The 22231-nt window shown below is 44.1% G+C and overlaps 1 protein-coding gene across 3 annotated transcripts in view; it reads right to left on the bottom strand.

Annotated features, from left to right (window-relative positions):
• LOC135898904 (uncharacterized) overlaps positions 1-2944 on the bottom strand; it is a 32024-nt gene extending 29080 nt beyond the window's left edge. For all 3 annotated transcript variants that reach the window (XM_065428122.2, XM_065428124.2, XM_065428123.2), the window contains exons 1-2: positions 2786-2944; positions 20-170 (exon numbers count right to left, since the gene is read on the bottom strand). In XM_065428122.2, coding sequence (XP_065284194.2) covers positions 20-153 — 134 coding nt within the window. In that variant the 5' untranslated portion in view covers positions 154-170; positions 2786-2944. The remainder of the gene's footprint in view (positions 1-19; positions 171-2785) is intronic.
• Between the last annotated feature and the right edge of the window lie 19287 nt (positions 2945-22231).

Raw genomic sequence — 22231 nt, 5'->3', positions numbered from 1 at the left:
GTGAGAGGATGGTAATTACCTCTCTGACGCCACTGGTGACGAGCCTAGGGTGTCCACAGGCTCCGGATAGGAGCTCTGCCGCTCGTCGGTCTCTGAGGCCGGGTTGCTGGTCAGTACAGTCGCTTCCGGGTCCTGCTCGGCCTTGTCGCACATCGCACTCGACTGACGCCCTGCGCCCCGCCAGATACGGCCACAGCGCGCGAAGGCACAGGTCGGTGAGGTAGCCTTCGAGCTAGACTCCCTATACTATGCGTCCCTGTCACGGCCACGCGTTGATGGCAGCGGTAAGTTGCGATCAGGTCAGATGTTCAGTAATCTGGTATAAAGTGTTGATGGCGAGTTGACTGTACGTTAAACCTCGATGGTTCTGAAGAAAGGGGTTGAGTGAGTACACATCAACTGCGACGAAATCAAAGGGCGATGCTCTTGGACGAGCCATAAGTCACAAGTAATGTGGTGATCCACAAGTTCGCACCCTTTCGGAAAAAAAGCTGGAGCTAAACAGGAGTACTGCATGGCTACGCGTAGTTGGGTCATAAGTAATGCAGAAATTAAACACGAATCGAAAAAAGCACGTAGCTCAACAAGTTGAACCGGATCATGTTTAGTGTCGTCCGACAGCCATCAATTATCACTTTCTAGCTTCCAGTTTCCAGCTCAATGTAAAGTAAAATCAGTTATACCGGATCTGGGGATAGATAACTCTTAACATAGAAGCAAGAAGCTTGTAAGAAAGTCTTCTATTTCGAATGGACTGTGGCAGCTCTATAAAACAATAGTGGATCGCTTGAAAGTTTATCTGATCAATTGCAAACGACATACCAACAGCAATAACCTTTCCACATTCGTAGGCACTAGCGACAAACCACTAACATCAACCACTAACAAACCATCGCGGTCACGGCATTCGTAAAGAAAAATGGTACTTAAGAAAGATGCACTTGTAGATAAGCGTCTTACGTTCAGGTAAGCAGGACACATAGCCCCTAGCGAAACTGTCTGGCGGGGCATGGTGACATATTGTAAAAATATGCTTTATATGTATGCCGAACAAGGGCATAAATAAATAAATAAATAAATAAATAAATAAATAAATAAATAAATAAATAAATAAATAAATAAATACTAAGAATAGTGGTTTATCACGTTTCCAAACAAAATCCTTCAATTAGCTTCTGAAGTAAACCAAGTGATATGGTGAATGGAATGAAGTACCAAAGAAAACCGGATTAACCACGGCAAGAAAATGGAACGGGGCTAGTCTTAATTCGTTCCTGAATTTTTATTAATAGTCGAGCCATGAAAGTCACTGATAGTCTGTAGCTAATGCAGAGTCCAGCCCTATTTTTCGGCTGTAAAACTTTTATTCTTACCATAAGATATAAATCAGGGTCAAAAGCAAGAGCTATCAGTGTTCATAAAAGAAGCTCTTATGCTAGGATCGTTCGTGTAAGTAGGTAACAGCTAATCGTCAAGTTGGATAGCGTCTCGAAACAAAAAGCTGTGTAAACTGAACACCAGATCATAAAAAAAAATGCAGGGAAAAGAAAACAAAAAAAGAATATTTCACAAAATTATTTTCATGAATTCTTATTAAGGCTCAGGCACATGAAATGAGAGGTAATGGCCAGAGTTGTTTAGTTATTTAGACAAAGATCGAATTATCTAAAGTCCACACCAGCTGAGTAGGGCTTAGGTGACAGCTGACGTGTGTTCTGGCCAGATTACAAGGCACAACGCGTGGACGAGGCCTCGGAAACAAACAAAAGTGAAAGGGTATTAAAATAAAAGTGTAAAGTTGTCGGCGCCGTATCTGGGATGGAAGAAAGAAAAAGCCTAATAGGAATATACTACGAGAGAGACCGTTGGCACAAAATGCAACACACCCTAACACTAACAGTGTCGAGACAAGATTATAGAAGGCCATAAAATGTGTGCTGTGAAAATAAACACAATATTGTTTACAGCAGCGACGCAGAAAACTATCCATGAGAAACACAAACCTTGAACAGAATTTACCAGACCACCGGCAGAAGCGCCGCAGCCATGGCCATGTCTACTAATAGCTGCTAGCCCTACAAAACAAAGCTACATATCTCACGAAGAAAAGAAGTATAAAAGCAAAATAAAGAACCTGATACTTTATTAAATCGAAGACGCAGTGCTGTGAACGTTGGACATGTGCCTGGACCAGCTGCACGTAGATTTTCAAAAAGATGGGGCATCGTCATCCAGTCTCAGCCATCGACCACGAACTATGTCCGAAGAAACAGGGGGGGAAATACGGATATGCGCTTCAAACAACGCGAGCAGTTTCGGCCACCGCTAAAAGCAAATCGCAGTAGTACAAGGTAAGTCGAACTGACTCACTCAATTCACCTGTTCGCTGCAAGAAACGCGGAAGAAGGGACCCAACCCGCCGTTAACCCTTCTGCAGAAACGCGCAAGGTGTAGGCATCGTAAAAGCGCGTCGTAGAAAAAAAAAGTTCCTCGAAAAAAAAAAATTGCTGGCTACTCATATCAGGAGGTACAAATAAAATTCAAACCGCAGGGCAAGTTCAATAAAGAGAAGAGGGACCGCAAATCTACACGCTGAACAACGACTGCCCGAATGCGGGTCATATCATAGTCTGAGAATTTGGAACGCCGCGCATGGAGTGGCGCGGCACGGCGAGGCCCGCGCGAGAAAAAAAGAATGTCAACGTCGAACGCATGTCGCGTGGTGCTTGCAGGCGGACGCCGCCTCGAAGAAAGCGGTTAAAGTCACGCATGTGAAGTCACGTACCTGTACGCTCTTGGCTCGTTCGGCAGGCAGCTGCTGCGGCGGCACACAGGCGTTCGCGTAGTCCGTGCTCGCCCGTGCAGGCCTCACGAGAAACGATGCATTCCTTTCTTCTTCTTCTCACACCTTAGCTGGTCCTCGTGGCGTGGCGTTTCTCTTCTTCGTCACTTCGTTTTATACCGGGACGCTTTTCTTTCTTTTTTTTTGCAGGCTTGATGGCAATTACGATGGCCTCTAATGTATCATTATGCCCGGTTTTTATTTCGAGCGGGCAGGAATGGAAGTAACTTTAATTTTATGAAAGCACAACTGCGGTTATTGAGGGTGAATAGTATTGGAAATGAAATAGCTATGCACTTTTTTCTCATTAAGCGAACCAACTGATTCCAAAAAGTGATTGGATGTGCTTATAATCTGGGAAAGACAATAAATAAACGCGTTTTTTATCGACAAGAAAATAATTATGGCCTGATGAAAGAAGATGTATAATATAAATAAAAGATGCACACGATATTTCGATAAAGTGGCATAGTTTACTCAAAGCTAGTACGTACGAAGTGAAAGAACCGAAAGTGTAGTCCATCGCACGCGTCATCTGTTGACTGCGTTAACAGGTAATGCCGGTAGGGTGAACTCAAAGCAGTCCGCGTTAAAATAAATAGTGTGGAATGATATAGCTTCCTCCAAAGACAGTGAAAGTCTATAATGAGGCAAAGTTAGCTTTCAATGAGTACACCTCCATATTGATTGCAGTATTTCTTTTGGGACTGACGCAAACATGGTCATTGTGGGGAACTTGCGAAAAGCGAGTCGCCGAACTTGGGACGAATACGCAAAGCTTTTGTTCGCAAGCAGCAGTTTGCATTCGCGCGCCGCCGCATGTGCTAATAATAGGTAATAATAACCACGTTCAGCTGGCATCTGCTTTAACGAACAGTTGTAGCCTAAGAACTTTTTAACGTTGTTAGCATTCCTAAGATGAACTTGGCGCACTTTCCAGTAATCTATCTACGTGCGTGTCTGTCTCTAACCGCGTTTCCGGCCCCATAGACCCAGCTTGTCTGGTGGCTTGGGCCATTGGGCATTTGCTCGCGTGGTCGCGATGCCGGCGTAATCGTTTGGTCGTCGTCATTCCAGCTTCGTCTACCGATTCTCGTAGTGACGTCGTGCACACCCCATCGTCGTCATAGAGTCGTGGTCACGCAGCCGTCATTATACCAGCGTCGTCATTTCGGAATCGTCATTGCACCGTCATCGTGCAGTCGTCGTGATGCCGGTTTGGTCCCGCCATTGACGTCTTTACAAAGGTTTGTCATCTGATTATCTTCATACCGGCATCATCAAGCCGTCGTTGTGATCATTGTTGCTGGTCGTATTAACGTCGGCAGTTGTCGTGATGTGGGTGCTGCCTGAATTTTTTTCTTAAAACGGGTCGTCAGCCCGATCGCTATCGTAGACGAATACATGTATTTGATCCATGACGTAGATAACATAAACTATTATCCTTATAATAATACCACGCAACCCTTCTACGTAGGGCTGTGAGGACAGTAATGTCTGCGATCAATACGGCGCGGTGGAGGCGAATGATCAGGTGATTTGGAGGTCTCCTACGTGTTGCGAGAGTGACAAGGGAGGACCATGCATTTCTTATTGGAGGAAAACGGACCATGTTAGGAAAGAGGTTAAGGCCAGCCGGCAAAGCACCATGCTCGTCAGGCACCATGAAAGATCAATGACGCAAACCTAGAGAAAAAGCGAGAAGGCGAGCGCACAAGTGATGCACGCAGATCTCGTCTCCTCTGTGCTTGTGTTGGGTGGAACAACGGCTCTTTGGTCATGCATCAACACACGCAGTTTGTTCTCGTCAGCTATGCGGTATTGGACGAGCTCCTCAATCATAATGGTTATCCTTGTTTTGTCTGCACTTCTTTTCCTGTCGTTGTCTTAGTTTTGTCATTGTTTGATAACTGTATGGTCAAAGGGACGGGTAGGCTACATTAGAGCCAGTCATCACAAGACGCTCCTACGAAGCTGAGACTATTATTCTTCCTATGTAACACACTCACACGTGCCGACAACATACGAAAATGTTAACTCTGTAGAAACAAAATTGTTGCGGGAACCATCCAAGATCACTGTCAGAGACAGAGAGAAATAGTGTAGAAAAGGCAGGGAGGTTAGCCGGAAGAGTTTCTGGTTTGGTACCCTGCACTGGGGGAAGAGCTAAGTATGCGAATAGCTTACGCGAACCGGAGGGAGTAGACGGAAAAGCTATAGCTATACCTTCGAACACTACTCCTTACGTCGATAACGGTTTTTGATGAAGGCGTTACAAATTATAATTGGCCTGTTTTGTACACAGCATGATAGCGTGACCATGACGACGATGGCAGGGTGGCGACGTCTGAACGACGCCGACAGATATAATGAAGGCACAACGACAACGTAATCGCGACAGCGTGACCAAGACAGTACGAATACGGCACGAAGACGGCAGTCTGACAACAATGGAATGACGGCAACGTGACGACGATGGCCTGATAGCGGCTGCGCATCTGCGCTTAAACCACTCATTTAATCAACGGAGGCCAGGTACTCCTCCAACCATTCGCTTTATTATCGTGCAAATCCCACGTTCTGCGGGACTAGGTCAAAGCGAAGCCCTTGCTGTCGAGATGCATGAAACTGTGCATCTCGACAAGAGAGTCACAGCGAACTTCGATGATGAATGCGCGCCACCCCGCAGCCTTCAGACCAAGCGCAGGAGAAACCACCGACCGCAGCATCTAAACCTTGAAACGTCCCACAGCTCATCAGCGCCGCCGAAGAACGGTACCTTGCGGAGCTAATCAGTGCTGCACTGAAGAACGCCATAAAGGAGGCTCTGGCACGAGAGCCTTTTCACCATACCCACCAAATCTGAAAATAGTTTCCCTCTCTCTCTCTCTCTCTCTCTCTCTCTCTCTCTCTCTATCTCTCTCTCGTATGCGCCAAAGCACATTAAATGGCTTTTGGAAGAGAACGAGCCCCACAACTTGGTTGCGACCAAGTTGTAGGGCTGGCACAAATCACCCACTGGCACAAATCAACATAGATGTCTGCCGAGCTATTAGATGTGGATTTGGCTTTATTTACAACTTTGGGCCACGTCGCTAACTCGACTGGAAAGCCGAGAAAGCTCGAGCGAACTGAAATGATCTTTTCAATTAGACAGCTAGATACATTCAGTACGTAATAGGCCGACCGGGTGGGTTACAGAAGTTGGAGTTAATCGAAAATTGTAATTGTCTGAGAAGGGTTTATTGCTTGTCGACTGTACATCAGTCAAACTGAAACTGAGTGTGGGACTAGCTCGAAGCAAAAGCTTTTGCTACTAAGCTCGTATTGGGACCGGAATCTTTCAAACACAAAGCTGAGACGCGTTAACGAGAGACGCGCTAATCCGAATACAACCACAGTAGACGAAGAACAATGTCAGCCGAACTCTTCTGCAACTTAGGGTAAAGCGTCGTTAGGCAGAAGTGTATGCGTCCGGGAATTCCGGCAGCCGGACATGCGCTAACCATCTAGTAACGAAGGCACGATGACACGAGAAACAGATCTCTCGTCGGCATTGATCTGATTTGCGCGAGAAATCTGGATCTGGAGTCGGAAAAAGAGTATTTTGGAATACATTTGGAGCTATTTCGAGTGCAACGTGCTGTTGAGTGCAACGTGCCTGACCCGGCTGCGTGAGTTCGGCACGCGATGCAGAGTACGCCACACGAGTATGCAGAACAAAGCGCTGGAACCCTTTTCCCTAAGTATAATCATGTCTCATCTGTACAATGCCCAGACATTTACGCGCCTGATCCAAGTGCGCAGCCAGACATATCGAGCGCCTTCAGCATGACTGAACTAAAAGTCCCATATCGAAACGTCAAAGACATGAACGACACCTAGTCCCGATGGTATTCCCTATCAAGTTTTCAAGGACATGGAAGGAATAGATGTTAGCGTACTTCATCAGGTTATTAACAAAGTACAGGAAACTGGAAACGTCCCACCACATTGAAAGCATTCAGTTGTTGTTCCTGATCCAATGGCAGGAAATACCCCAAGCAAGCTGCAGGCCTTGCGGCCTGTTTCACTGACAACTGTCTACAACCTCGTTCAAACGATGCTGGCCTGCACATATCTCTTGGTGGCTTGAATGGCACGAAAAATATCATTCTGCTACCCTACTAGATGGCGGGAAGACGTTGTTTATTAGCCCTGCGTATGATTTTGTCAGAGGCCACAAGCGTTGCATATATACAGAAGCCGGCACTTTGGTAATGCAACTTCGTCATAAACGACGCTTTCAAGGGGCTACCTTTCCACTGCCTACACCAAAGACACCTGGATGTTTTCACTAACTCCTTAGCAGCTGTTCAAAAACTCTGGAAGGTGCAAAAGGTGACAGAAATATGTGAAACGATACATATCCTGAATCGTCAGTGTAATTTGACTTGTGTCAAATTACACTGGAGTGGTGAAATCAAGTTAAAGTTTGTCAAGGTACAAGTCAAGGTACAATACTGGCACACAGCCCTCCTATTCAAGATTTTCCGTCAACCGCTCACTTGACTCCGTGACCGTAAACATTACCTCTGGCGGGACACACGCGTGTTTGCTCCCTCCATCGTCACCTATCTAGGGCGGAGGAAGTTGTGCTTAGGAGGCTTGGGACTGGGCGGGGCCTTACACCGGTCTGCTGTGAGATTGGTATGCAATCCGCCGTACTTTCCATTGGGTGCCACATGTCAATGATGTATCGCTTTCCAGTGATGGAAGCACACGCCTACCACCCATATGCATTTAGACCTTGTTCCGGCTTGCAAGCGGAACGCTCCCTTCTCGTACTACAATCTCATTTACGCTACGGTGCCACTACTAGCTATGATAGCTGGGTGCACAACAATACATACCGTAGAACACTGCTTGATTTCATACACATCACTGGTCTTACGGCGTACATATAGTGCCTTAGGGCCCCCAAGCACTGATCTCAATAAAAAAAATCTATGTGCAGATATTTGAAGAACGAAACGTCGCACCATGCTGAAAATTGAGGTTGTTCGGCTTGCACGCACATCCTTACTAGCATCGTGGTTAATTGGGTGTGTTGTGAGAAAATACAGCCCTTTCGAGGGGTTGTAGACGGGGTGCGGAAGAACTACGGAGCATGCCGCGTAGAAGCTTGGTAAGAAAAGGGCATATACTAGCGAGGGCATTCTGGTGACATTTAACTTTTCAAGAGCGAATGAGGCAGCCACAAGATAATGTCAGAACTTTGCCAAATACGACCAGCCTTTGGTCTTAGTTGTCCTAAATGCTTGCCGTAAAAGAACTGATAGGAACTGCTAAAACTGCTGAGCGCATCAGGTTAACAACTTGTATACAAAGTGCGTTCTTTGTGCACATGCTGAAAGAAATCTTGTTGTTCGAAAACGGTTAGTCGAGCAACGATACACAGTGAAAGTGCCACGAAAGTTACGAAAGCGCTATTTCGAGTAGCGAAATATTAAACTGTCATTGTAAAGGGAAGTGTGCATTTTTGGAAATGACAATTTGAACACGCGTAGTTGAGACCCTCTACGCACTAAAGCGTGCTCAGAAAGTCCTTTTTTATTTTGGACATGATAATTTGAGATCATTTACTGCCGAAGAGGGCGTGATTTCAAAGGCTCTGCCACCTCAGCGTCGCGCCGAGGCAGAATCGCATTAGCGACCAACTTCGGCGGCATTTGGAAAGTATAGTTGTTTGGGTTAGTTTGGGTTGGGTTAGACACGAACAAGAGCGAGACGACAGGACGAGTGCTTCTGATGTCACTCTTGTCGGGGTCTTCTAGCACTATGACCCCCATTGCGACATTAGGGTTGTTCTTCTTTTTTGCTTTTTTTAAGAGAGTGGTTCTTCATTTTAGGTACAGTAAATCTAAAGGACTGTTGTAGTCACAATGACAGGTCAAGTTCTCTCGCCACGTTCTCGTGGTGGGCGAAACTAAAGAAATCGTAGACCATCGGCTCCTGGCACTCGCAGGGTCGGTCGTAGCCAGCCGCCTTCTCCACCTAACCCCCCTTCGTAAACCACCTAAAACCCGTCCTGACTTAGTCTACGCGATAGCTGACAACCCTACTAGGGCGGCACCTTTAGAGTGGATGAAAGATGCCATATACGGAGGGTAATGTCACGAAGATTTGATGGCACTACCGACAGATTTCTTGCACGGAGAAAAAAAATATGTACTGTCTCCATTGGCGTGAATTTCGAAGCGAGCCCTTGGTACCATCGCCGATTCAAAATAGAAAGACAAATACTGCGCATAGTATACTGTTCAAAGTTGCAGACAGCTTAAAAGTGCTTTTGCAGAAACCTGTTCGAAATCAAAATATTAAGTAACGACGTAGCCGTTTCTGCTTCCGGTCTTGGCTATTTCTGTTTGCTTACAGCCATGAAACTTGTCAGTACACAAGGAACTCTCGGTCACTCCGAACAGTTTGCCATGTTTGCTAATTTTTTTGAGTTCGTGGAAAAGGCTTCCTGTATTGCCGATGTTATCGGTGCCATAAAACGCGGACTACAACTATCGATGCCGTGCTCTAGTTGTAGCATCTCGGAGACTTCAATTTCCATGTGTGGTGCACGGGAGACAGTTGCCTACGTACCAGATCATTTGCCTTGCTAATTGGCGCATTCCAATCGAAGTGGTCTTCACTCCGGCCATTTTGCGAGCGCTCCCTCAACTTCAAGACGACACCATGTGTAGCACCAGCCGAGCGTGTCAGTTGTCCTGACTGATTGAAGAACAGCTGTAGCACGTTTAACGATGCAGTAAGAACAGGGTACAAAAGTTTACCTCGGTCACAGAGACGGCACAGAAAACAAGAGGTGGGGGGAGAGGGTGGAAGACGCGTGAAAGGTAAGGTACACGGAACGAGCTCGGATTGCAGTTGACTTGAAAAAAAGAAAAAAAAACAAGAGAACATGGTCCAAAGAAGGTAAACAAAAGGTTAGATGAAATTCAATATCCGCAAATACGCTGTTACGGTCCTGGGGAAAGAATTGCAAATAGAGTGCCGATGTAGGGGATTGATGCCATACCCCCGCAGCCATCTGTTCCTCTCAGGGTCCAAGCCTTCGAAACGCGTCTTTCAGCATGACCAGCGCTAGTACTTGTGCGATAGCTTGGTCATCTCGGCAGCGCCGTAACCGGGTTTGTAGCATGGCGTTCTTTAGCGCATAGTAAACTAAATATAAAGAATAGCTGGTGCCAGTTATCTGAGGTGCTGATGTGTTTGGCAATGCGTATGCTTGCATGCGCATGGCTACAGAGCGGCTGACCTTAGTGGGACGTAGATGTCTTTATTGTTGAGTGTTATTCCCGGGACGCGTAAGAACAAGGCAACCGTGTTTGAGCGTGGAAGGAGGCACTAAAGGTACCATATATTTATGTTGCACGCCGGCACCTATGCGTATTTTTCATTCTATGAGCAGGAATTAATGGCTATAACGGGAGAAAGAAGAGAAAGGAGGGAGGGGAGGGGGATGTATGGAGCTATAGCTACGGTCGAATCTAACCTTACAATGGCAAGCCAAGGGAGTTGCTCCACCTGAGCTTATTTTCCTTTAAAGTCGGGCATAAACATGCCACATTGGCCACCATGGTGGCTTAGCGGCTATGGTATTGCGCTGCTGTAAGCACGAAGTAGCGGGATCAAATCACGGCCGCAGCGGCCGCATTTCGATGCCGGTGAAATGCAAAAACGCCTGTGTCACGTGCGTTGAGGGCACGTTAACATGCCCCAGGCGATCAAACTTAATCCGGAGTCCCCGACTACGGTGGGTTGCTTAATCAGATCGTCGTTTGGCACGTGAGACCCTAGAATTTTATTTTAAAACGTGTGCTACTAAGCAATGTTTACAAATACAATTTCTTGACCATTTGCTTTCTTTATCTCTTTCTACTGTTGTTTAAGCTGAAGTATAATATTCTAGACGTCATAGCTGAAGGCGCACGTCCAAAGGAAGGGTTGACTCCTGCGGATATATTCCGGACATGCCATGACGTGATTCTGCTATACTTGCTCATGCGCAAGTTACCTTTGTCTTGCCGATCTTCAATGTTATTGGTGAGAGCAAATGCAAACTGAAGGGGTAAGAAACAAGCAGGGAACTGTACACTTTATGCGTTCCCATGCAACGCGCTCCCTTTTGACGACCTCGCCGCTTATGCCATGCGACGTGTAACATGTGACATGATTATGTCACCAACTTGAAGCTGTACGTCAGACACCTTGAAGGATTTCCCCCAAGCCTTTCTGCGCGCAAGAAATGGCTCTTTGCCAATTCTAAAGTAACAACGCGGATCTGACGGCGGGGGGAAATCCTGTGTCGCTTGTGGGAGCTTTCCTGTACCTGCTGGTGAAAACAGACATGAAAGACGCCGGCATGTTGCTCTGTAGTTCCATGACATGACATGAAGTATCGCACCAGGAGTAAGGTTTACCTCTCAGAAGACGAAATGAATGTTTGCCTACAAGCCGCAGTGTGCGCACAATATTAACATTCGGGGGTCCGCGCAAGAAGCGGCGCAAACACCCGCAACCAGCGTGCACATGTCAACAGGGCAGCGCCGCTAACTTGGTGCAAAGCTCGACCGCAGTGCCCTTGCTCCCTAGAAAGAAGTTGTGAAACTTAAAAAGTATCTAAAGCATTGCTACGAAGCTCATTGCGCCGTAAACAGGTCCAACGCTACCCAGAGAGATCAAGTCGATTATAAGAAGCAGAGGTCGAATGTTACCACTTTGCTACGTTTACCCCTTACCCAACGAACATATGTATATCTACGACATCAACCGAGTGGTGAAATTTATCATTACTAACTAAATATCATCACCCGCTAAAAACACCGGCCTTCCTTATAGGAGGAATCGAAACACCCCTCTCCGGAAAGTCACGTGTCCGCGCAGTCAGATAAGCCCTCCACGGATGCTCACGGAGATCCTCTATGTTTAAGTCTGGGTCAGTCTTGCGTTTTTCGAATCATGGACAGTATCGCCCTCACTTTCGCACAGCAATCACTTTTGCATAGGAATTAGGATGGACCCTATTAATCTCAGTTAAGGAAAGAAAGTATATACCAACGTATCAGTAAACTCATTGCATTTTACCCGTCGGGAGTAATGCGTTTTTCTTTGTTAACCGCATATTGCCTGAACGAAGAAAAAAAAATATGATAATTGAACGTCATACTCCATTGGTCTCCCGGTCCCTCATGTTTTTTTTCTTTTAATTTTCTTTTCATACGATGGGTATTTTTCTCCAAAGAGCACTCTGTTGAAATGTCGCTCCGTCGACTACCCGCAACAAAGCCGAGGCGGCCGAACAAAAATGACTGCCTCTAAACGTGCGTTCGACTTCATTCTGGATTCTTTTTCTTACATCCGGATTCCCGTTACCTCTTGATCACCGACCCATCTCAATTTGGTTCTCTCTTTCAACGTTCCTGCTTGAAACACTCTCTCCAAGAGTCGCTGCGTGGCCCTAAATTGCTATCGATTATTTAGCTATTCTTGTCCACCGCTCGTGAAGCTTCGGTTTGCTGCAGTAAGAACGAAAATATTTACGTTTCTTAAGGACCGGCCCCATTCATTGCGTCTCTTACAAAATAGACAAACATGTAAATGCTTTCCAGTACGGGGCTTATATTACGATATTTGAACGTAAAGTTGCTTCTTAGCAAAGTTTTGGTGATGTTGAAGCCATTACAGCTGCATGCCTGGACAAAGTGGCTACGCCGGCAACCAGAGCTCTGCTATTGTTGTCCCTTACGCGCGCTGCGCATAAAAAAGAAGTGGCAGTCGGTCCTAAAAAACAAAACAAAAAACCGGACGAGGAACACTGATTTAAAGTACACATTCCGCGTGTCCTTAAAATTACGAAATACGAGCGGAAATAATTTTAGGGGTTGGTGCTGTCCAGCTACCGTTCCTCTCTTCTACTATGTCGATACGAGCCGCGCGGAACTTTTCAAAGCAGGAGTCGCTTTTCGTCGTTATGGAAACCAAATTGGCGTCGTTGCACAGCCCTCACATTCGGTCATGTACAGGTACAGACAGACGCTATTGTGAACAACTTACCAGAGCCATTTCAGACCAATTACACGCGAGAGAGAGAGAGAGAAACACGAGTTTTGTTGACAGATTTTGTACGCTAGTCGAGTTGGTTTTCTCTTTCATAGAATGATATATGGTACATAAAATTTGTAATCAAGCCCTCTAATATGCCGGCTGTTCAAGTAAAATTTCCCAGTTTTATACTTTGGATCTGAAGGTTCCATTCCCTCTTCCCATAGTTGCTCCACTATTTATTTACTTATTTATTTATTTATTTATTTACAGTACCTTCAGAGCAAGTATACATTATAGAGGGGAGAGGCTAAATAAAAAAGGTAAAAATAATATATAGAAAAGGCAAGGTATAAGTAACAATAAAAAATTATGCTAGCTCACTAACTTAGGCATCATAAATAAAAAATGATAGTGATAGTTCACCATAGAAATCTGATGATACACTTTTCAATACACAAGTTGGGAAAGATAGGTAGGTCAATACATACATAGTTAAGTTGCAGATATAGTATTTATACAAGAAAAAGTCACATGATATATTGAACGCAAGCTTAATGATTTAAATGTAGTTAACTAAAGCATTTCTAAATTCATCAGGATTAGTTATACTAAGAATAGATGCTGGCAGACCATTGCATTCGTTGCATGTTTTGGGTAAAAATGATTGCGAATGAGTTAGTGTGTTAGAACGAGGCACATGTACCTTATGCGTATGACCTCTACGGGCGGAGATGATTCATGCCGATCGAAGCGCTGCTTTCTGGTGGTAAATCTTATGAAATAGGCATAGGCGTGATTGTTTCTTGCGGCTTAACAGCGAATGTAGGTTCAGTGTAGTCTTCATTTGTGTTACGCTTGCTGTACGATGGTAATTAGCTAGTATAAACTGAGCGGAGTGATTCCGGACACTTTCAAGGCAGTTAATTGAGATGGCATGATGTGGGTCCCATATTGATGATGTATATTCCAACTGTGGACGAACATATGTCATCTATAAGAAATGTTTGAGTGATAACGGTACGAGCGAGGAGTTTCTGCCATGATATCCAAGTGTGCGATTAGCTTTGCTCGTTATAAAGTCGATGTGGTACCTCCAGGATAAGTTATAGGTTATATGGACGCCCAGACTTACTTGCAGGGCTGTGTTTGGTGCGAACTTGCGATTCATTTTCCTGCATTTCGACGTTTCGAAGTCGCGTCCCGGTAGCCTCATAAAAGACTCGAATAAGGATAAGCAAATGCATCTTCAATGCTTTATTGACGGCGTCGCCAGGCTGAAAGTAAGATACCGCCATCTGTTGTTTCGAACGCGGTTTACGTCTCTGCAGTTAATATAGCCTGAAGACGGAAGCTTGAGCTAATCGGTTTCCCATTAGGAATGGCAAATCAGATGGCGACGCGGGCGTATGCACACTCACTTGGTGTCTGTCCATGCGTCTCTCGTTCTGCCCAGGGGCGTTTGTGTGCGACTTCTGTTTTGAAGGCTATCGTATTTATTTGTTCCTTAAGACATTATTTTGAACGCGAAAGACACCAAGAAACAGCGGCAAAATGCAGCGACGAATGCTCATGTCAAGCAAGGAGAAAGAAGAAAGCAAAAAGATAGCTTAAGAAAATAAAGGGGGTGGAGGGTGGACCTATCTTGGCTTTTTCACAACAGTGTGCTTATTATTAAATTTGAAAGTGCAAACACTGTATATAGTCGTGTAGCAGCCAAGGTAGAACGCCAACCCCTCATGTGAAGAATAAGGTAATATTGATATTATCAATCTATAAATAAATATGCGTGGTATGCTCTGACGTCATCGGGGCGGCCAAGATTTAGTACAACCACCACGGTTGAAGGCTGCGCGTTATAGGTCCACTAATCCCCAGTTGCAAAGTGAGAACTGAGAATAGGACTACAAAATGGCGTACGTGACGTCTCGTGAATAGTCCTGATAAATAAATAGCCGTTACTTCACCTTTGATCGACGACGTTGGTCCAGAATTTTCTTTCTTTCTGCTAGAATTTGCCCATGTATAAGCCGCATCGTTTAAACTGTGAAGACAAATCTGCTTTCTGTGAAGGAAGCCGAAAACACGGCTTCCGTGCCAACCTCTAGCCGATGCGCATCTACGCAGGAGTTGTGAAAACAAGCACGTCGGGGCCTTTCTGTAAGGGCGGCTTCAAAAGAGAAAAACAAAAACTAATTTTTACCTATTTATTTCTTTAACAGCAGCATTCCAACTCTTTTCTCGAGCAAGGAGAGAGAAACTCGTAGAAAAGCAGACGTGACTCCTATACGAGCTGTACGAAATATTATTATAAACATCCATCCCGCATGCGCGTTTACAATTAGGGATTACTACAATAAATTAAAAGCTACTATCAGTGAATTACAGTTTACTAATCCAACCATTATCAAGTGTATGTTTCTTGAAATGGCTCTTGCTCAAACCGCGCTGGCATTGATTCTGGCCTTCCGCCGAAGCTTGTGCTTGATCCTTTATTATTTTTTTCTTTACAAATTAAATCTTTACTTACCTCAATATTAATATTAAATTTCATACAGACCACTGCGTGCTTTATGAAAAAAATTGCATCAGTTGTAGGTTGTAAGTTAGGTTAAAGAAGAATCTTCAAAAAGTCATATCCTGGTGTTAGAAGCAGCAGATTGCTATTTTTTGTTAAGAAACAGCCTTTATGCAAATAACTAATAAAAACGATCCGCTTCTTTTTTGTTAAGGTGCAAGCCGAAGTTGTTCTTCACAGGTGAGGTAATTCAATATGAAGATTAGGACTTATTAGTCAAAGACATTCAATCTCAGACGAAACACGTTCACACTGTTACTAGCTAAGTTCTACGCAAATTCTTCTGCTTAAGACACTCTTCAGAATTATGGGCGCCCTCTGTCCGTTTCTTTGCGTATCAGTTAGTACGAGTATGAATTAATTATTAATTTAGTATTCGCGCACCAACGCTGTCGTCGATAATAAACTGGAAAGTATACCAAAGAAAGCAGTGGCTGCATATCGATAATTCATATGGGCGCACGCCAGCAAGCGAACTCATAAGATAAAATTGACTACCTATGGTTATTAATATGAAACGAAATTGTGGGCTTCAGTTCTTTTATTAGTTATTCAAAGGCTCCTATAACATTGATACATCACCTGTCATCACTTACTGTGAAGGATGTGCTACACGACAACGGCATTCTTGTGCAAGAACACCTTGCTCTCGGCGAAATAACCGTTTTAAGAACTCGTTTTATTTTCGCTGGAAAATATTGTTGAGCGGAACAGCCTTTCCGATGATGTCGTGATCCAAGATTCATTGTCGTCGCTTGAGGAACAAGCATTTTTCAGTATTTTTCTTTTAATCTTTGTTTATCGCTGTTGTTTATCGCTGTGTTGCGCCATAATGCTTCTAGAAAATTATGTTGTCATTCATTTTTGCGGGCACTGTTTCTTACATGTATGTTATGCCGCATTCACTGGGTCAACTTACCATGTATTACCCTTTTACAATATCTCAGTGATTGCACTATTCCTAAATAAATAAAACAATTGGTAAGTAAACTAAAGGTGCCTCCTGAGTGCACATTCACAATGTTAGCGTCGCATGATCTCTCCAACACAACGTCAACTGAATTGACGAAGAGAAAATATATGAAAGTTCGATATTACGGCATAATTACAAGGCTTAAGATGACACAGAAGAAGAGTGAATACGTTTGTATGGTTTTATCGGTTTACGACAACAAATAGGTTGCGGTATACCTATGAATATTTTCTTTTCATTCTTCGTTTTACGCACTGTTGTTAGGTTATCGCGAAAAAACAAATCACCCCAATTTCCGTCTAGACGGTAAGATTTTCCAAAATAAGTTTACTAGTGCTATTCGAATTCGCCAAGCGACATGAGACTAATATGTAATTGAACGCAATTAAATTATGTAGCAAGATTGAAAATGCACGACGTATCTATGATAAGGGACACTCGCTTGCCAAGATGGGGATGTATCGAGCGGTCAAGCGGTCAAGCGGTCTGCCTGAAAGCAACATTTGTGTTTTGCAAATGAACTCTTAAATTCTATCACTACGGGAAGTCGGGGGGGTCTAAAGTAGGAAAGCGGCATTGACCCTTTCTTATTCCATGGTAGCTTTGCCACGCCACCTAAGGACGACTGCACGAATCGGCTGCGCTGGTCGATAAGTCGCAGTGCCACTGTCGTCCGTTAGCGGCGCCACCTTCTTAGGAAATTGCAATGGCGCATTCTTTGAACACTGTGTGAGATATATAACGCAGTCATCGCAGGCAATCTTGCAGCGAATCCGTAATGATTGCACTGAATGAATGAGTGGTTAGTTTTTTTTTTTTCCTGAATAGCTCGTTCACCATGTGAGAGCTGGTATCCTATAATATATATATCGCTAAGTAGACTTCTGTTTTTTCGTTCTTCCGGTGTTAAATTAGACAGAACCATCACTTTTTCTACTCTTGCGCCAGCAGCACTTTCTGTATCGGAAAATTCGTGAAGATGGACACCATTTCGATAGCGAGGCAGGCCTGCCGAATCAGCGTGTACGTGTGACGTGAACACTGCCATACCCTTACAAATCTACGCGCGCACGGCTATATAGATGGGGGCACCGATTTGAGCTGGGTGATTTGACTCAATGATTGGTCGACCGCGCTCACTACATCACTGTCACTTAAGAGTTGGTTTGCTTTTCCGAGTGTTTGTACCTAAGCAAGTTGCACAAACCAGTAGTTATTGTTCGAATAAAGGATGTTGACCTCAGCCGTTTATCTTTTCCGAGTAGGAAACGTCCAGCAGTGAGAGCTAGGTAAACTCTGTATCTCTCTGTTGTCTGCACATTGTCTATAACAAGGGCAGAACCGGTGGCGTACCAACTCGTTCACGAGTTGGGGGAGCTGGATATATCAAGCCCTCGGACCCCTCCTTCTGCCACGTTCTTAATTTTTTTTTTTTACCAGAAAGCCTTTTTAAAAGCTTAGTTTATTCGTATCACCTCCTTAGAGATAAAATGTTTGCCCAGGCGGGCAACATGTGGAGGCAAAACTAAATCAACACGTCCAATGATGTCTTACATCTATGGTCGTTTTAATAAAGCTCTACAGCATGTGTCTATATTGAGAAGTCTAAGGGAATCGTCGTAAAACTTTGGCTGCTGGTTTCTAAATTTCAAGCTAGCCACGCAAACCGAAATAACTAGCGTCAAGTTATTCGCTCATTTTACTAGATTACGCAAGCGGCAAGGCAAAACGCGCCTTGCTGTGTAACCTCCCGATGACGTAGAAGAGCAGTGTAAGATACAGCTTCGCCATAGCCCACGACAAAGTGACAAAGTCCCACGCATTGAAAATACGGGACAGGAGAAAGAGCCCTGCAAAACCAAGCAAGAGAAAATAAAGGTGACCAAAAATCCAACAAAAGCCAAGAAAAAAGAAACGTTCACGTGGTACTTCGTGGACTCATTGTATGATGGTAACATACGATGAGCCATTAGGACCTGATTTCAATTCAATTCAATTGATTTCCAGAATTACAAGTGTTGTGGTGGATACCAAAGGCTAAAAGCTATTGGAAAACAGCTTGACTAGACTGATTTGGTGTATGTATTTCAACATAGCTTGTGAGCGAAGCAGTGCATAAACATAAAAATTGCCTGACGCTAACCTTGTGGTTTTCTGGTAGGTGAGCAAAACATTCAATGAGATTAAACGTTGCATAGAAAGAAAGTAAACAAAATTATTCGCATCCCCGTTATCTGTAAAGTACTTAGTTAATCACTTCACTGAAGCATTGCTTTACATAAATTCTAACATGTGCGTTGTATCTGCACATCCTTTTCTTTTTTCTTCATGACCAATTAATTTCAAACATACAACGTAAAAAATAATTGACATAATTTGTTAAATTAGTGAGTGGATTCATTCGTGCTACCTTGCAAATTAGGGCCTTACACCACATAGGTAGTCTCTGTCGAGCCCACGACGGCAAAAAGGTTTTTGAGTGACTGCTCAGCAGACCGAAGTCGCGAATGGGGAAAATGGCGTCTGCCTTCCTTGAGATTGTTAATGCCGGAGAAGACACATGGCTTCAACAACAGTACAACTGCCCTCTGGTGCTCGTCCACTTAAGTGCGGAATGGTTCGAAAGGAAACTCAAGTTTGCCCTGCAGGCCTACGCCAACTGACAGTGTCCTTGTAGAAGACACGTAAATATTTTAATCGGGTCTACACAAACGCCTCTGTTCATCTAGGCAGTGCAACTGCTGCGTTTTATTGCGCAGAACCAGCAGCACAAGGTTCTGTTCGAATAAATTATACGGCGTCTGCAACATCTGCAGAACTAAGAAGTATTATCATGACTTTTAAATGCATTATCTCAAAATCAAAGTTATCAAAGGCTGGTATTTTAAGTGACTCACGAAGAGCCCTCAGTTGGCTGTCCAGCGTCAACTTCGATTCACCTCTTCTACGCGAAGTATTCAAGGTAACTTATCAAATCAAATCTGATGAAAGAGCAGTGATATTTGAGTGGATACTGTCAGACATTGGTATCTCAGTAAACGAAGCCGCTGATGCTTTGGCGGCGTCAGCACACAACCTTGATTTCACAGGGGACAATTTATGCAAGTACGATGACACTGAACTACTTATACGCCACCAACTACAGCACATACACCCAGATTAACGAGTAGCCAAGGGATCGCACCCTACACCAGTCACTAGTCATGCTCTCCTTCGACTAACTAGGTCTCTATTGCTCAAGTTACGAATCGGGTGTTTAAGTGGCATGCATCGCCTTCACTGAAAGCACCGTACGCCGAGCCTTTCCTCCCCTGGCTTGTGAGCACTCTAGAGAAACGATTGAGCACTTGTTGCCAGAATTGCTGAATTTCCGCTGTTTGTCCCTGTGTGCTGCAGAGCAAGTTTCACCAAGTTAATCTGGCACAAACTGCGCTTAATGACATCTTGTTTGCAAACGGCCGGGCGTCAACTCGATAGAGGCTCACGAAGCTGTCCTGGAATTCTTGTCTAATACGTGACTGGCCTCTAGCCTGTAACACTCGAACTCTGCGTGTGACTGTGATGTGCTCTTTCCCTCCTTCATTTCTTCTTCTTTTATCTCTTTCTCTTTCTATTTCTCTCCTCTGAAAGCGGGTAGGCATGGTGACCCTTTTAGGAGACAATTGCTACCCCGCCTTTATCTTTGTGATGTTTGTACGTGTGTCCATAAGATTAATAATAATAATAATAATAATAATAATAATAATAATAATAATAATAATAATAATAATAATAATAATAATAATAATAATAATAATAATAATAATAATAATAATAATAATAATAATAATATCTTTATTGCCATATCACATATACAGCATTATAATCAGGCCTGTCTAAGCCTACAAGGGCTTGTGGGACATGGCCTTGCAGAATTGGCAAGGCAATACATTGAGATAGGAGAAGAATCACATATCAAAGAAAATAATGACGCCGTTACATAAAGCGCGCGACAATACATTTGGCTGCACACATTTATTGCAGCAGCCCCTACAGTTCAAGCTTACATAAAACGAACAAAACATAAAACACAAAATGCAAGAATTCGAATCTTTGAAACAATGTCCTCATAAATGTTGTTTGAGATGAGAAGGCAAAGCAATGTGAATATGTAACATGTTTAGCCTACAGAGCACGTATCATCTTTTTCAGTGATATTTTCGAAGTTGCTCTGAAAATGCCTTCTGGCAGGTTGTTAAACAGATTAGGAACGTACACACATCGCCGGGCCTCACCGTATCTCGTTGCGGAACGAGGCACAGTGAAACGCAAGCCCGAACGGAGCATGCGCACAGGCTTATGCTCAACTTTGAAATCCGAGTTCCGAGTATCCGAGTATCCAATAATAATAATAATAATAATAATAATAATAATAATAATAATAATAATAATAATAATAATAATAATAATAATAATAATAATAATAATAATAATAATAATAATAAATGCTGCCCGCCAGGGCAGATAACTATTCTGTAGTGACGTGATTGTAGGAGATCTTGGGGACCGTTCTTTTTAAAAAAATGTTGTGCCAATAAAAAGAAAGAAATATATGTATAAGACTGTAATATTCTGTATAAGAGTACTGCGGAATACCATTACGCTCAAGGACGGGGAAGATTGATTCAGTTTCAGTTATCTTTATACTTAAAAGATTTGATTGTCAATCACACATAATGACACGTTAGACACTGGTAAAATATAAATAATGGTATAATTGGACCCGTCCCCCTGCCCTTTCGTAAAATGTAGCGACCCTGCTATTGTGTTGTCAAAGATATTTAACACGTTCCCAAAGAACTCGTGATGAAGCAAGCTGCGGAAGGTGAAATTCGCGTTGGCGGAAACTGCTCGGGAGCCGTTTAGTTGCCAAGGCACGTCCTGCAAACGGCTCGCACTGCGGAAACCACAACTGCTTAAAGGGCCCCTCACCAGGTCTGGCCATTTTGAACAGGCAGGCGCTGTGTATACAACGAGCGCTTACAATCGCGTATGCAAAGTATTATGCCGCTGGGCGCCGCAAAAACAGCAGAAATTTCAAACCAAACGCCGCGCCCCTTTCTCAATGGAGCCACGCTTCCAGCTGGAGAGTCTAGGTCAGACGCACAAGTGCGTCTAAGTACTTCGCGTTGCTGAACGTGACTCACAGCGACATGCGAGTTCGAGATATATAAAAGGCTAAAACAGTTATTTGATTGATCTGTTGCTTCAATAGGCGATTTAAAGTTTACAAAAATAATAAAAAATCTATACCCCAAGTGTGTGCGAGTCGTTTCTGCTCTTTACCGTAACAAGAGGTGCTTGTTCCTACCTCGTGCAGCCGCACGAGCGGAAAACGAAACTATCTGTCATTTTCTACCGGATTCCCGCGCGTGATCCTGCTCTTCGACTCGCTTGCGTCTGCCTCAATGCTGGTGAGGCAGTGAGCTTTACCACTAGTCGGGTGTTTTCGTGGACACTGCTCGAAGTTGTGCCCTGCGCGAAACAAGACAAATGCAAGAGCTCACGCGGAATGATTTTCCAGAGGGTGAAGGGAGGGGGGGGGGACGTTGAACAGGAGTCTTTCTTGCCCCCTCCACCCGTCCTCGCTAAGTACGTCTATGAGCACGCACGAAGCATAAGTAAAAAAGATAGTCCTCCGAGCTGACCAAGCACGCGATACGCATTAAAGAAGCTTACTCACGCGGACGCTATTCTGAGAAAA

This window comes from Dermacentor albipictus, chromosome 3 (genome assembly GCF_038994185.2).
Source record: "Dermacentor albipictus isolate Rhodes 1998 colony chromosome 3, USDA_Dalb.pri_finalv2, whole genome shotgun sequence".
NCBI lineage: Eukaryota > Metazoa > Arthropoda > Arachnida > Ixodida > Ixodidae > Dermacentor > Dermacentor albipictus.
The sequence above is the reverse complement of the archived record's forward strand: the minus strand, read 5'-3'. Positions and strand labels throughout refer to the sequence as shown.